Source organism: Tribolium castaneum, chromosome 4 (assembly GCF_031307605.1).
Source record: "Tribolium castaneum strain GA2 chromosome 4, icTriCast1.1, whole genome shotgun sequence".
Classification (NCBI taxonomy): domain Eukaryota; kingdom Metazoa; phylum Arthropoda; class Insecta; order Coleoptera; family Tenebrionidae; genus Tribolium; species Tribolium castaneum.
The window spans coordinates 1,488,705-1,501,657 of NC_087397.1; the positions used below are offsets into that span (position 1 = coordinate 1,488,705).

The 12,953-nt window shown below is 37.6% G+C and overlaps 1 protein-coding gene across 6 annotated transcripts in view; it reads right to left on the minus strand.

The window, feature by feature from the left end:
• kn (knot) overlaps window positions 1-12,953 on the minus strand; it is a 54,350-nt gene that overhangs the window by 2,804 nt on the left and 38,593 nt on the right. The window contains exons 7-14 of one of the 6 annotated variants that reach the window (XM_008192072.3): window positions 9,340-9,421; window positions 4,730-4,847; window positions 3,031-3,185; window positions 2,854-2,980; window positions 2,708-2,796; window positions 2,463-2,652; window positions 1,429-1,632; window positions 1,155-1,340 (exon numbers count right to left, since the gene is read on the minus strand). In XM_008192072.3, the coding sequence (XP_008190294.1) occupies window positions 1,155-1,340; window positions 1,429-1,632; window positions 2,463-2,652; window positions 2,708-2,796; window positions 2,854-2,980; window positions 3,031-3,185; window positions 4,730-4,847; window positions 9,340-9,421 (1,151 nt within the window). Of the gene's footprint in view, window positions 1-1,154; window positions 1,341-1,428; window positions 1,647-2,462; window positions 2,653-2,707; window positions 2,797-2,853; window positions 2,981-3,030; window positions 3,198-4,729; window positions 4,848-9,339; window positions 9,422-12,953 lie in introns of those variants that run through there. The other 5 variants (XM_008192073.3, XM_008192071.3, XM_008192074.3 and 2 more) reach the window with 5 other exon arrangements.

A 12,953-nucleotide genomic window follows, 5' to 3' on the forward strand; every position in this document is an offset into this window, starting at 1 on the left:
TGCCTAATTTTAGGGTAGCCATTTGTCATAGTGAAAAATTTTATTCATTAAAATATTTATAACTCGAAAACTAAAACTCGTAGAGCAATGCGGTTTGTTTCATTGAATTCAGCGGTTCATTTTCTGTATTATACCATCTTTTCACGAGATTTAAAATTTTCAATTTTTTTGCTCAAATTTCCTGAGTAAAATACATTTACCTTCAAAGAGGTGAAAAAAAAAATTTTTTTTTTTAAACTAACTCCACCAAATTTTTATGGACTTGTACATGTCCTAACAACCCACTAAAGTTGTAATAAGTTCACAAAAAGTCCATATGTTCGATTTTTTTATGTTTAATTTTTTCAATTTTCGTCGCAATTTTTGTCGATTTTGGGTACTCGGAACATTTATCGAGCAATAGCTTCGGAACTATTAGAGATAACCCCATGAAGTGTATTATCGTTGGAAAGCTCTTTGAATTGTCTATTTTTCTCAAAAAAGAATATTGTTCTCCGACTAACAGTTTTCGAGCAAATTGCAAATAAAAGCAAAAATTGGTGAAATTTTAAAAAATTCATAACTAAAAAACTATTGGGAATTTGGCAATTTTGCATGGGTGTGGATCAAAACAGTTCCATTTTTTAGAATAGTTTAGCCGTAAATGAGAAAACAAAAAATAAAAAATAAAACTTTCATTAAGACTTCTAATATGGGGTTTAGACGAAACAGGCTATATGTGTTTGAATTACAGTTTTTATTACTACTGTTTTCAATCTCGTTGTTTCATTAATCTTTTTATTATCAAATTCGTTTATCATTTATGTGTGCCGCAGGTTTTGCAATTAAATAAATTCATAGGAAATTCAACTATTCACATTTATTTGATTATTTATTATTTACTAATCGTATTATGTAATGTTTACTTTTCCTTGACATTAAAATTATTGTTTCCGCGGTGTCGGGGTGTGAGCGAAATAGCGGCAACAAGCCAAAAAAGCAAACACAATAAAAGGACAAATTCCCGCTAAACGGGATACAAGAGAGGTTTGTTAGATCTGTACTTAAACGAACAAAATCTACTTAGTTTTAAAAGCATAACGTTTATGAAAACAAATGTAACGCAATTAGTGTAGAATAAGCAAAATGAAACGATAATAAAATAATATACTAACACTGCACAGCCAAGTGGTGCCAGCCAGTGACGGGCTGGTGGTGGAAAAGCGCGGGTGCCGGGGGGTGAGTTGGGGGAGTCAAACTCCCCCGTATCACAGGGGCAAACGCGCTTTTCTCTTTATCCGACGCCGCCGCCGCTTTACTGTTGTGTGCGCCAAAATGATAATGACCCGCCTCGGATGCAACTAAAATAACAATATTCGAAATAAAGTAAATGAACGATGAGAGTGAACAAAAAACTATGATCGAACTTTGATTTTTCGCTCAACTCACTTGGGGTGGAATTGAAAATTCCGGCCGAAGGCGAGCTGGGCAGCATGTTGGACAGTTGCGCGCTGCTTGTGGGGGTCGCGCCCCCGTATCCGTTCATGTTGCCTCCATAGGAGCCTCCGTTGGACGAATGGGGCGTTGATGCGCTCGAACAGTAGCCTCCACCACGCGGCGAAACGCTGCTACTTTGCGCCCTCCCGTACTCCTCTAAAAGAAAAACCCTACCGGTAAAAACGTGGCGTCAGTACAGATCTTACTCTTGCCAACGGGTGGAACACATGCACACATAATACAAACCTAGTCTAGAAAAAGAACGACACCGCAATAAACTACCTTTATTTTTTCACCTCAACTCGGGGATTAAGCGCATCACAAAAGAAGCTGCCAATTCACTATTGAATCAAGCCTTAGAGAACGATTTTTGTCTGTTTTTTTTTCTAAAATGCAACAGTGCATTTAAAAACTATTCTGTAGCTCAGTTATTATTTAAGTTGAAATTTTGATATTTTGTAGATATTATTTATACTCTAGGACACACTTCTGGAAAATATTTTTGATTATACATAGTGTCCCAAAAAAAGTATAACGAAATAAAAATATTTTTTTAATGACATGCTTTTATTTTTTAGTCCTTATTGAAATACCGTTCTAGCTTCTTACATGTCCTTAAAGTTTTTTTTTAAATGGTTTATGGGTTACTGCTAAAAAAATATAACCAAGGAAAATCTATTCTGCACCTTTAGTTTAAAAAATTAATAAAAAATAGAAAAGTTGCGTTCATGATAATGTTATTATCACTTACGTCTTGAACAAGGTCTAGCAGGCTTATTAATTAAGTTTGATTGATCTCAATTACTACAGGGTATTTACAATTTATTGTCAAACTTCTTAACTATAGAGCCTAATATTTTGCAAAATAAAGGGTTCTAGAGTTTTAAATGGTTTATGAAGGGATATTTTACTTAAGAAATTTGCACTATTTTTCAATTGCAAATTACGAAACTTCTACACTAGGAAAAGCAAGGAAGGACAAGCACCTTCAGTCCACTGACCGTTTCCGTTGTCCTGAACGCTGACAGCCAGTTGCCCCGTATACGTGTTAAAAGTGGACGTCATTCCGTTATTTGCCATCGTGGGTGACCTTGGCGCTGATAACGATAACTGATTATTTCTCGGCATGGTGTAGAGAGCTTCAGCCAAGTCCGCTGCTCGTTTTAGAATAATTTCCTATTGAGAAAAAACGATTTATTTGTGTTCAGTTGATAATGATAGGGACTTGTACCTTTGGTAACTTTTCTGGATCTCCGGGATGCCTGGGAATGAGCTTTTGTAGCCTCTGAAATCCGTAGTCTATCGTTGGTTCGTTTAGGGCTATAAATCGAATTTGCGCATTGGCTCCCTTGAATTTGAATAAAATGATATACTCACAAACATAGACGAATCTGCCTGGCGCTCCTTTACAGAATTGTTTTGATTTATATGATAATGTGACCTCGACCACTCCTGGAATATGTCTTGGGGGTGTTTGAACTCGAATGGCGTGGGGTGTTATCAACTGTGGGAAAGTGTGTCAGCATATAAAGAAGAAGTTTGACGTCAACTCACTTCGCTCCAAACCAACATCGTCCCGAAAACCACTTGAAGGCCGTCGAAGAAATTATCCCCGACTATGATAACAGTCGATCCGCCTGACGTCCAGCCCTCGCTCGGACTTATGGCCTTTATGCAGGGGGTGGCCACGGGCAGCGGCGGGTAGAGGCCTGGAAATTGACCTTTGCATATCATGTATCTTTCCTATGTTTTCGGGGGCTAGATTAATTTATTAAAACTCACACGACCGTTAAAATTGTAATGGGCGAAATTCTTCGTCAAGTTTTTCGGGGAAAAGATTAAGATAAAAGGGATAATGTAGAACAAAGTGAGATATTAACAAAGTGAAGCATGGCTTGTTCCGCGACGAGCGGATAATATAGAACCGCGCGCGAGGGTGAGATATCAGCTCGCGTCCCCCAAATCTCGAGAACGAACGTGTAATAAAGATAGAAGGAGAAAGTGAATAAGAAAGAAGATTAAAGGACTCGTAAGAAAGTGCAGGCGCTATATGTACGGCGTTTCCGCTTCCTTCCTCCAGTGAACTGAATCGGGAGCCAATTTCACAAAGTTTTGGATCCGGGACGGGTCCGCATACAAACGAGATGTTTCCGTGAAGCACGCTGCAGAACACTGCCGTATATACCGGAGGATCGGGATCTAGACGCCGTCACGGCGCATACCAATGAGCGGCGGCGATGATTTGTGGCTAACATCTCACCTGCGCGTCACCATTCCATCATACCGCGGCTGCCGAGCGTGACGCTGGATAATCGACGCCGATAATTTGGAAATGTACACTTCTGCACACACGACTTGACACCCGAAACCCTAACAGCCCGTTGAAATATCGCGGATTTAATCACACGTACAAAGAAACAAATACATTGTAATAGTAACTAAACAGTGCCAATAAGACAAAAAAATTACGAGGGTGGGTTAAAAAATTGCATCATCATGTCTAGAAAGAAGAGAGTGTCGAACTTGAAAACAAGTCTCATGTGAAAAATTAAGTTAATACAATTTTTCGCCAACTATGGGTGCTTCATCTGTTGAAAGACAAACAATTATCTGGCAAATGCTAGTTTGAATCCACCCTATACTCCAAATTTGACGTCTTAAATTTTAGAGAGCAAAGTTAAAAAATGGTGGAGGCGCCGGGTCAAGTCAGTCGTGGACAGGCGACAAAATTTAAATGCGGATTTTTTTTACGGGATTTTATTTACCAACTGATAAGTTACAATTATGTAATGCCTATTTACAAAAAAAAAAAACAGTAAAAGGTCCTTAATGGAACGGACCATATGTTACTCCGAAATCAGCAATAGCTTCCAACATCGGCCTAAGTAGAACCTGAGCTTCCTAATGCTTTATTTAGGGATTTTTAGTTATCTATTATTCAGTTTATAAAATTTTGCGTAATTTTTGCTGAAGGTTTAAAAAAAGTCCTTCCATCTTATCAATTTATCAAGCCACCCTTGTGTTCATTCATCAAAGACGTGAAAAAAAAAGTTTGATAAGTTTGATTTGGTGTTGAATTGTGTTGATTTTTTGCGCCACTTGGTACATTAGCCGCGTGAGACACACGTTGCGGCGTCGCTACACCTCGAGTAAGGCAAAAGCTGCCTCAGTTTGCCTCGCTAACGTCATTAATAAAGCCGCGTTCGCCGCCGCGGCGCATTCGGGCGTCGGAACAAGATAGAATCCGACTCACCTTCGGTGGGATCGAGCCTTTTCGCCCTTCTGCCGTGCTTGGAGTTGTTGTGCACGAACATGTTGTCGGAGATGGCGAGCAGAGGTCCATCGACGGACACCTGCGTCGCTATGACGACCTGTAATCGAGAACATGATTAATATAAGATGAGAGTTGGCCGATGCAGGTGCAGCCATTTTGCGGCACAGTGCATCGCAAGACAGACTCCTCCCTCGGGACGCTCGCGCTCTCCCAAGGGACCCCGCGCCCCTGCGATACACACGCGTTCCCATGGGAACCACAGGATGATGACGGCGGAGCGGCCAGTAGGCGGCGTTCGATACGCCGCTTGAAATACGGCCATCGACCATCGCCACCTACCTGGACCGGACATTAAGTCAAACGACCAAGGAGATGCCAAGGTGGCCTGATTGCGGAATGAGGGCGCGGACCTGTTGCAACTTTCAGGAAACAGCTAATTTTTTTTATCTAAGTGAGTTTTGTAAATTTCGAATTCAAAAAAACCATTGTAACCCAAGTAATTATTAAAAATAAGAATCATTCAGAGGGCACTGTATCCGAATTTGTAAATAAAATGTAGGGACTTCATTCTTCAAAAGAAAAAAATTCATAACCCGAAAAGTAATAGTCGTAGAACAAATCTGTATTATATCAACTTTTCACGAGATTTAAAATTTTTAATTTTTTTGCTAAAATATCCTTCAAGAAAGTGAAAAAAAAATTTTTTTTTAAAGCTTGTTCTATCATAGTTTTTCAGACTTACATATGCCTTTACAACCCTCTAGAGTTATTAGAAGTCCCAAAAAAGTTTATACGTTCGATTTTTGGATGTTTGATTTTTTAAAATTTTGTCGCGATTTTGGTCGATTCCGGGTATCCGGAACATTTATCGAGCAATAACTCCAAAACTATTAGAGATAACCCCATGAAATGTATTATCGTTGGAAAGCACTTTCAATTATCTATTTTTTTCAAAAAAGATTGTTGTTCTCCGACTAATAGTTTTCGAGCAAATTGCTGCTAAATGCAAAAATTGGTAAAATTTTAAAAAATTCATAACTAAAAAACTATTGGGAATTTGTCAATTTTCTCGATGCCAATCGATTCCCCGGATCATTTTGCATAGGTGTGGATCAAAACAGTTCCACTTTTTAAAATAGTTTAGCCGTAAATGAGAAAATTAAAAAAATTAAAAAAAAGTTAACACCCCCCCCTTAAAATCGGTCAATTTTTAAAGTGTCTCAAAATCAAATAAAACCGATTCTATCTTATAGATTTTGATGTGCTCTTTCCGATCTAAAAAAGCGTTGTCTCCTAGCTCTTTTAGTTTGGCCGTAATCGGCGTTTGAAAATTGAAAATTTTTTTGCGAGATATCGCCTTGAGTCCTATGCCATTTTGTAGAGTTTTTTATTCCGGTTGTCCTCCATTTTTCCGTTTCTCGATAACTCTAATAGTTTCGCCGTAATTAGCGATTGAAAATTGAAAAAAAGTGAAAATGGAAACCTTTTTTTGCGTTTTTCTCGGAAACTATAAGATTTAAAGCAACGAGCAAAAATCTGTCTGATAACGCTTAATTTTAGCTATTTTTTCGTCTAAACCCGGAGCCGCTCCGGGCAACGGTTCCGGCTACAGAGGCGATCAAAGTTTTTCACTAAAAAAATTCATAAAAAAAAACTAAAAGTCGTAGAGCATTGCGGTTTGTTGGATTGAATTCTACGGCTCATTTTACATATTATATCAATTTTTCACAAGAATTAAAAATTTAAAATTTTTTGCCTAAATTTAGGGTAGCCATTTGTCATAGTGGAAAATTTTATCCAACAAAAAAATTCATAACTCGAAAACTAAAAGTCGTAGAGCAATGCGGTTTGTTCCATTGAATTCAGCGGCCCATTTTCTGTATTATACCAACTTTTCACGACATTTAAAATTTTCAATTTTTTTGCTCGAATTTCCTGAGTAAATACACTTACCTTCAAGAAAGTGAAAAAATTATTTTTTTTAAAAGTCGTTCTATCATAGCTTTTTGGACTTATATATGCGCTTACAACCCTTTACAGTTGTTAAAAGTCCAAAAAAAGTTCATATGTTCGATTTTTTGATGTTTGATTTTTTAATTTTTTTTAGGTATAACATTGCAAAACAAAATATATGAATGTAAAAATGTAGGTTTAAGTATGTATTCCACACGTAAATTATCTATTTAATATTGATAGATTTATTGCAAAGGAAACAATGTATTATACAAATACAAGAAGATGTATTTGAGTGGCTAGAAGTTTGAGTGAGCTTTCGGGTGCGGACTTTCGGAGGCGCCTCGTATGAGAGGTAGGTAGAGCCGGACCTCGTCAGCAATTCAGTCCGGTTTTCCGTCTTATTCGTAAGAAGCGCGTCTATCGGCGAATAATGGCTTCATAAATTCAATATTTAACGCGTCTGAAACTTCAATATGAATGGGCACTTGGCGAGGTAGTTTTCAGCTACCGGCGAAATTGGATATAAAGAGGCGCGGGGACGGTTGCTGGAGGAGAAACCGAGTCGCCGATGAGATCAGGGGAAATAAATGAGGCTCGCAAGCCACGGTATTCCTTCTAGTTGTTCGACTCCTCCGCCCCCAACACAAGAGAAAATAAAAATCTTTTCTATTTCGGGCGCCCCACGGTAAATCCCGCGCACAGCTCGCTGTAACGTGTATGGAAATTGAAATAAATGGCAGTGTGCCGCTCTCTATAGCCGTGTAATTTCGTCCTGGGCCTTCCTTCGACTCGTCCTGAGCCAGAATATCGTAAGGTCGTGTTCCACGCGGTCGCTACATACAAACGATCAATTTACACAATACTAGCTCGTTATGCGCTAAATTACGGAGATCGTGCGGATATCGCGCTCGGCGATTACTACAAGAAGCCGTCAAGTGTATTGTCGGGCCTCCCACGGGTGCCAGTCCCTTAATCATTACGATTAAAATGCGTGGAAAAACAAGCGCGTCTACAGCGAAAACGTAATCAAATTAATGGCAGCTATTAGCTCACGCCGTGCTCCTGCCAAGCTCCTTCCTGCAGGTACACCCCGGCATGAACTGCTCCCTGAAAGGGCGCACGGCACTCAATATCTCACTATCGACTGATTAATGACACCACTCTTCTTAATCAGCGACAGATTACAACAAATCTCTCACCAATAACTGCACCGCGAGAAAATGCCCAAAACTACTTCAAAAATAGATAGAGCATGGAAATAATAATTTAAGAGTCTTTCAACGCACTTGGTTCAGCCGTTTGACATCCTATTTTAAATTTATGCGACCAAAATATTTTTAAATGAATTAAAACGAATTATTTTGGCTCGTGTTTTCTCGAATCGAGTTCATAATAAGATGTGGAATTAAAGGAGCACCAAGTTTAAACTTTATCCTTGATGGATTCTTCTAATATTTTGCCGAACATTACAATCAATTTTTTTTTCTTTGTGTCTAGATTAATTTTTCTATTTGTTATGAACAAATGAATATCGACATCGTTCTTAAAGATTGTTTTCTGGTGTGGGTTTTAATAGTAATTTCAGGTGGGAAAACAAAACAGTATTTTTTGGCACTGTCGCACTGAAGCAAGCAACAGAGAATGAAGCAAATATTTTTATCTCAGAAACCTTAATACCTTTCTTCATAAGAGTTTAAATCTTGACGGAAAAATTTACCATGTTCATCGTTTAAGCTTTCCAGGTTTAGTTAGGATAATTTAAACACAAGAAAAAATAATATAAATAAAATAAAGACACTGTGTAAGAGTTTTTATTACTCATTAAGGAATCACATTTGGAACAAATCAGATGTAATAAAGTATGGAGAAAGTTTATTCAGGGTAAACATTTGAAATATTGTGTAATTAATTTTGTGAATAAAGTTTGGAAGTTCTGAACTATTTGAACTAGAAAACTACGTGGCAATATTATTGCACATGTACATATTGTGTAATTAAAGGAGAAACACTGACTTTGTTATAAAATGTCAATATTTGTTAAATTTTTGTCTCAGCAGAATTAATAAAATATTAAAAAACATTACTACAGGAGTTCTTTGAGTTAAATAAGATGTTTTACAACAAGTTACATTTTTTTATTCGGGAATTAAAGGAAACATAATTTCTTAAACAGGAAAGACGTTCTTTTTTGTGAAAGCTGTTCCTGATAAAAGACTTGGCCGCTACCAACGATTACTTTAGTATTAGGCACAATTATTATTTTTTCCACATAGAAGTGAAATCAATTCATGAGTGTGATAATTTTTAACTTGATTTTATTAAATTTACAGTTAAAGACATAACTAGGGTTCAAATAAATTGGGTATATTCCATAAGACGTCTTTTTCGTGCCGGTTTTAATTTAGTCGTCTGGAATGCCAGGCCAAATCCGTGATCCCGCCGAAGTAGCTAATTGGTACGCCCCTGAGATTCCATTAACAGCAACACGGTGTTCTCTCAGAAGACATTTATTTTTACGGTAACTCGTCCTTAATTTTATTCTGTTTAACTAGACTTGTTCGTTTTCTATTAAGTCGACGCTAGCTTATTATTATTCAAATACCGGAAACGGGCTAATAAAAAAGTATACTTACTTGAAACCGTCTCATGTCTCTGGGATTGCCGGCATTTTTCAGACAGTTTTGATTGCACTTTAAGAAGAACTTGAGAAAGAATCTGAAAATAGAAACAGCAGCCATCAGTAACAAAAACTCTCCAAATCAATTACACACAAACGCAAATATTCGCCCGTATTTAGAGCCGGTCATAAACATATTAGCCGGAAAATGTTTTTCGACATTTCATATGCGTTAACTGAAGCGCGACCGAAAAGGGGAATTGATTGCCAATACCCGATAACTGTATCAATTGCGTTTTTATTTCGATGCCATCCGTGGGTTATTGCCAGTCGGTTTTAATTTGGAAAAAAACGAATTTTGATTTGCGCGTAACGAAGCGCATTTTTTAATTATACATGTGCGCCCCAAGAATTATTTATCTTAGTGAGGGTGTGCTTTGTAAAATCCAATTCTCGCCTGACAATGGCAAGGAGGACCTCCATTATTTACACTTCGCTTCCACAAAAGGAAGTGAGGGTATATGTATTTACAAAATGAATAAGAAAGGCTTATGTATCAATGTTAGCTGCGGAATAGTTTCCGGAGAGAACTTGCCGAGCTCATTTCAGGGCCAATTTACTTCCGGAGCCTGCTCCTTCATAAAGATGTCACGAACGCAATGAGCGCTCTGCCGACTTTTCCGCACCCCAATCCCCGAAAAACAACACTCTTGCAAATTAATACCAAATTAAAATCAATTTTTTTATTCCCTGATTGGGAATGTGGAATGCAAACACGTGGCCCGCCGCGTTTTCCGCTCGAGTGCGTGCAGGATTCCGGTGTTCTTCCAGTCAACTTTGACGACTCACTTCGTTCCGGCAGTCCGTTGAGGATAAGTCGCGGTCACATACATCATTCAGGCCTGATCAAATATTGTCAGTGCACAATTCCTTTTGTGCGTACCAGAGTGTCCCGCAGGACCATTAAATCGCATGTGGATAAAGCTTAATTATATGCTCGAGCGATTGTTTCTCACGAATGAAAAGATAGTTAATAAATAACCAAGGAAAGGGACTTCCCACCCACGTTAATTTGTAACGAAGATATCTGGCACTTCTTTATATTCTGCGCGATCGTTATCGCCAGCTAAAGCGAGTAATTTATCTTGAAGAGGCTGCGGAGAATTAGAAGAGGGCGTTTCCGGAATCGGTCCGAATCAGCACATTACCGGAAAAAAACGACTAATGCAAGCTTCAGCACGTGCAGCGGCGCGACGACGACTTGACAAATTGAAAAGCAGATCAGCCAAGACGGCGCAAATAATTTTATAGCAACATTGTTGCTTCTTAAAATATTATAAATATTTTTGTAGAATTGTGGGCTTAAAATTAATGCCAAGAATTTAGTAGTTGTCTTTTTTCAAAGTGGGTCCAGAGCTCGTATTCGGCGCGTGTTGTAATAGAGACACAGAGCGGTAGCCGAGTATTATCTTATTACCACGGCCCATGTGGCCTGAGGGCTCGTCGGGTGCCTTATGTTGCCAGTGCGCGCTAACTAATGTATGCTGGATGCTGGGGTAGCAGCGGACTTGCCAAGATAAATAGAGCGGCAGTAGCCCGAGGAAAGGAGACTAACACGATATAAAGGACCCTTCGCATTCGCCTCCTTGTAACCAGATTACAGAGTGCGATATTCGACCGCAGAATTATGCCAATTGTGTATAGTCACGTAAACAGGACTGGCATGTCTGGCTAGTGAGCTGTGTAATCGCATCTTGGAGCTTGATCGGGAATTTGCTGTTCGCTTCGGCGACTTTAGTACGCGCTTCCGTCTTAGACGGTCCGCCTGTAATGGAAACCCCATCAAATATTAACATCTCGTGATATGGGTTTTATTAATTGATGACAGCCGAGAAGCAGCCGATCTGCATAATGCATGGCCTTGCTGAAGGTCGGGCTTAAGTCGCGACGCCAAAGATCACTACACAGGAGGAACAACGCATGGTGGACACAAAAATCAACCGAAATAAAACTTTTAACTTTGCCAAAATCTCATCGTTTACCAGTAAAATTTTATCAGGTAAAAGCAGAGAACCTGTAATTAAGTCACAATCTTCAAATTTTAACATCATATTCACAACAGTTTATATTAAATTACTAAACAACAAGATTGACTGTATTGCTCTTGTTAATAAGATAATTTTTCTGGTTCCTAGAATTAACTCACGGCATCCCTTGACTTTTTACAGTTGCAGTTGTAATACGAATGTTCTATTAAAATCACCTTTATATGTAATGTGTAGTAATTTTAACAAAATTAGCAGTAGTTGTGATATTCATTTTCATTCATTTAATTACATTAAAAATCATATAATTAGTTACTTTAGTGGCTAGGTAAAATTTAATTTTAGTTCTTGTTTCTTAATTTATTATTATAGTATTATTATTAGTTTGTTTTAGTTTATTTAAATTATTAGTTTTTGCTTGCAGCACGATCATTAAGTTTAAGTTTATTTTCTGTAATTGGGTGTTTTACCTGTTGAAAATAAAATAAATATTATTATTATTATTATTATTAATTTCCTTGAATATTTTCTTCGCAAAAATAAATCATTTCAAGGGTGAAATTTTTTCTCCAGTATTTCCCATTTTTTTCAGAAAAATCTAAAAAGAAATCAAGGTTCTTTTTGTTCAAGGAATCTCAATTATGAGTTGTACCATATACATTTTTTTGTAAAAAAATATTAAACAGGTAAGCCATAGTTTTCCGACAAAAATCGGCAAATTGTGGTCGTGTAGAAAACCACGGCAGTTTTTGTGTCTTCAAGAAATCAAGAAAATTCCTTCACAAGAAAAAATTCTGAGTTTGAAAAGTTCCGAGTTATCAAAATATTTTGAGAAAAGAAAAAATCACTAAATCTTTAAGGAACGATTGTCGGTTCACCATTTTTACGGACCAAAAATAAGCACACAAATTGTAAAAATTTTGATATATTAGTACTAAAAATAAGATGAGATTTTCTTTTTTCTTCTGTTTTTATTTAGTTTTTCTTTTCTTATATTGGAAAAACTGTACAGTCTCCACTTCATTTAATTTTAAACAGTTTTATCAGCTTTTTAATTATAGAAGAGCAATTATTTATACGACAATTTTTTTAAGATGAGAGGTCTAATTAATACGGAAGCAGATGGTCGATTATTTTTTTCAGACTGGAAGAAAGTCATTGGCATGTTTGCTTGAGGCAAGAGGGTGTCGAGTTTATTTTGGTAATATGGTGAAGCATAGGTCACAAAGGGGATCCCTGCGGCGCTGCTCAAATTTACGTTTAACCTTTAAATGAGGGCTTTTGCATTTTTGTGAGTTAAATGGTGGATTTTGTTTGTTTAGTGGGGGTTCCTGTAGGAGTGCGAAGTTATTCGCGTGAACTCCTTGCCGTATGAAACGCTAACACCTTTAAACTCTCTGTTTTCAAAGTCTAATAAATCTCACTCGAGCCAGCGCGTTAGTCATATTATTACGTTATTTAGTACAACCTCAGGTTATTTACGCGACGTATAATATCATTATAGCAGGACATGAATATGAACCCTGCCTCCCGGGAGACTTTTCTCGTGTTTTACCGTTTACTCTCACTTATCTTACTGTTTGTA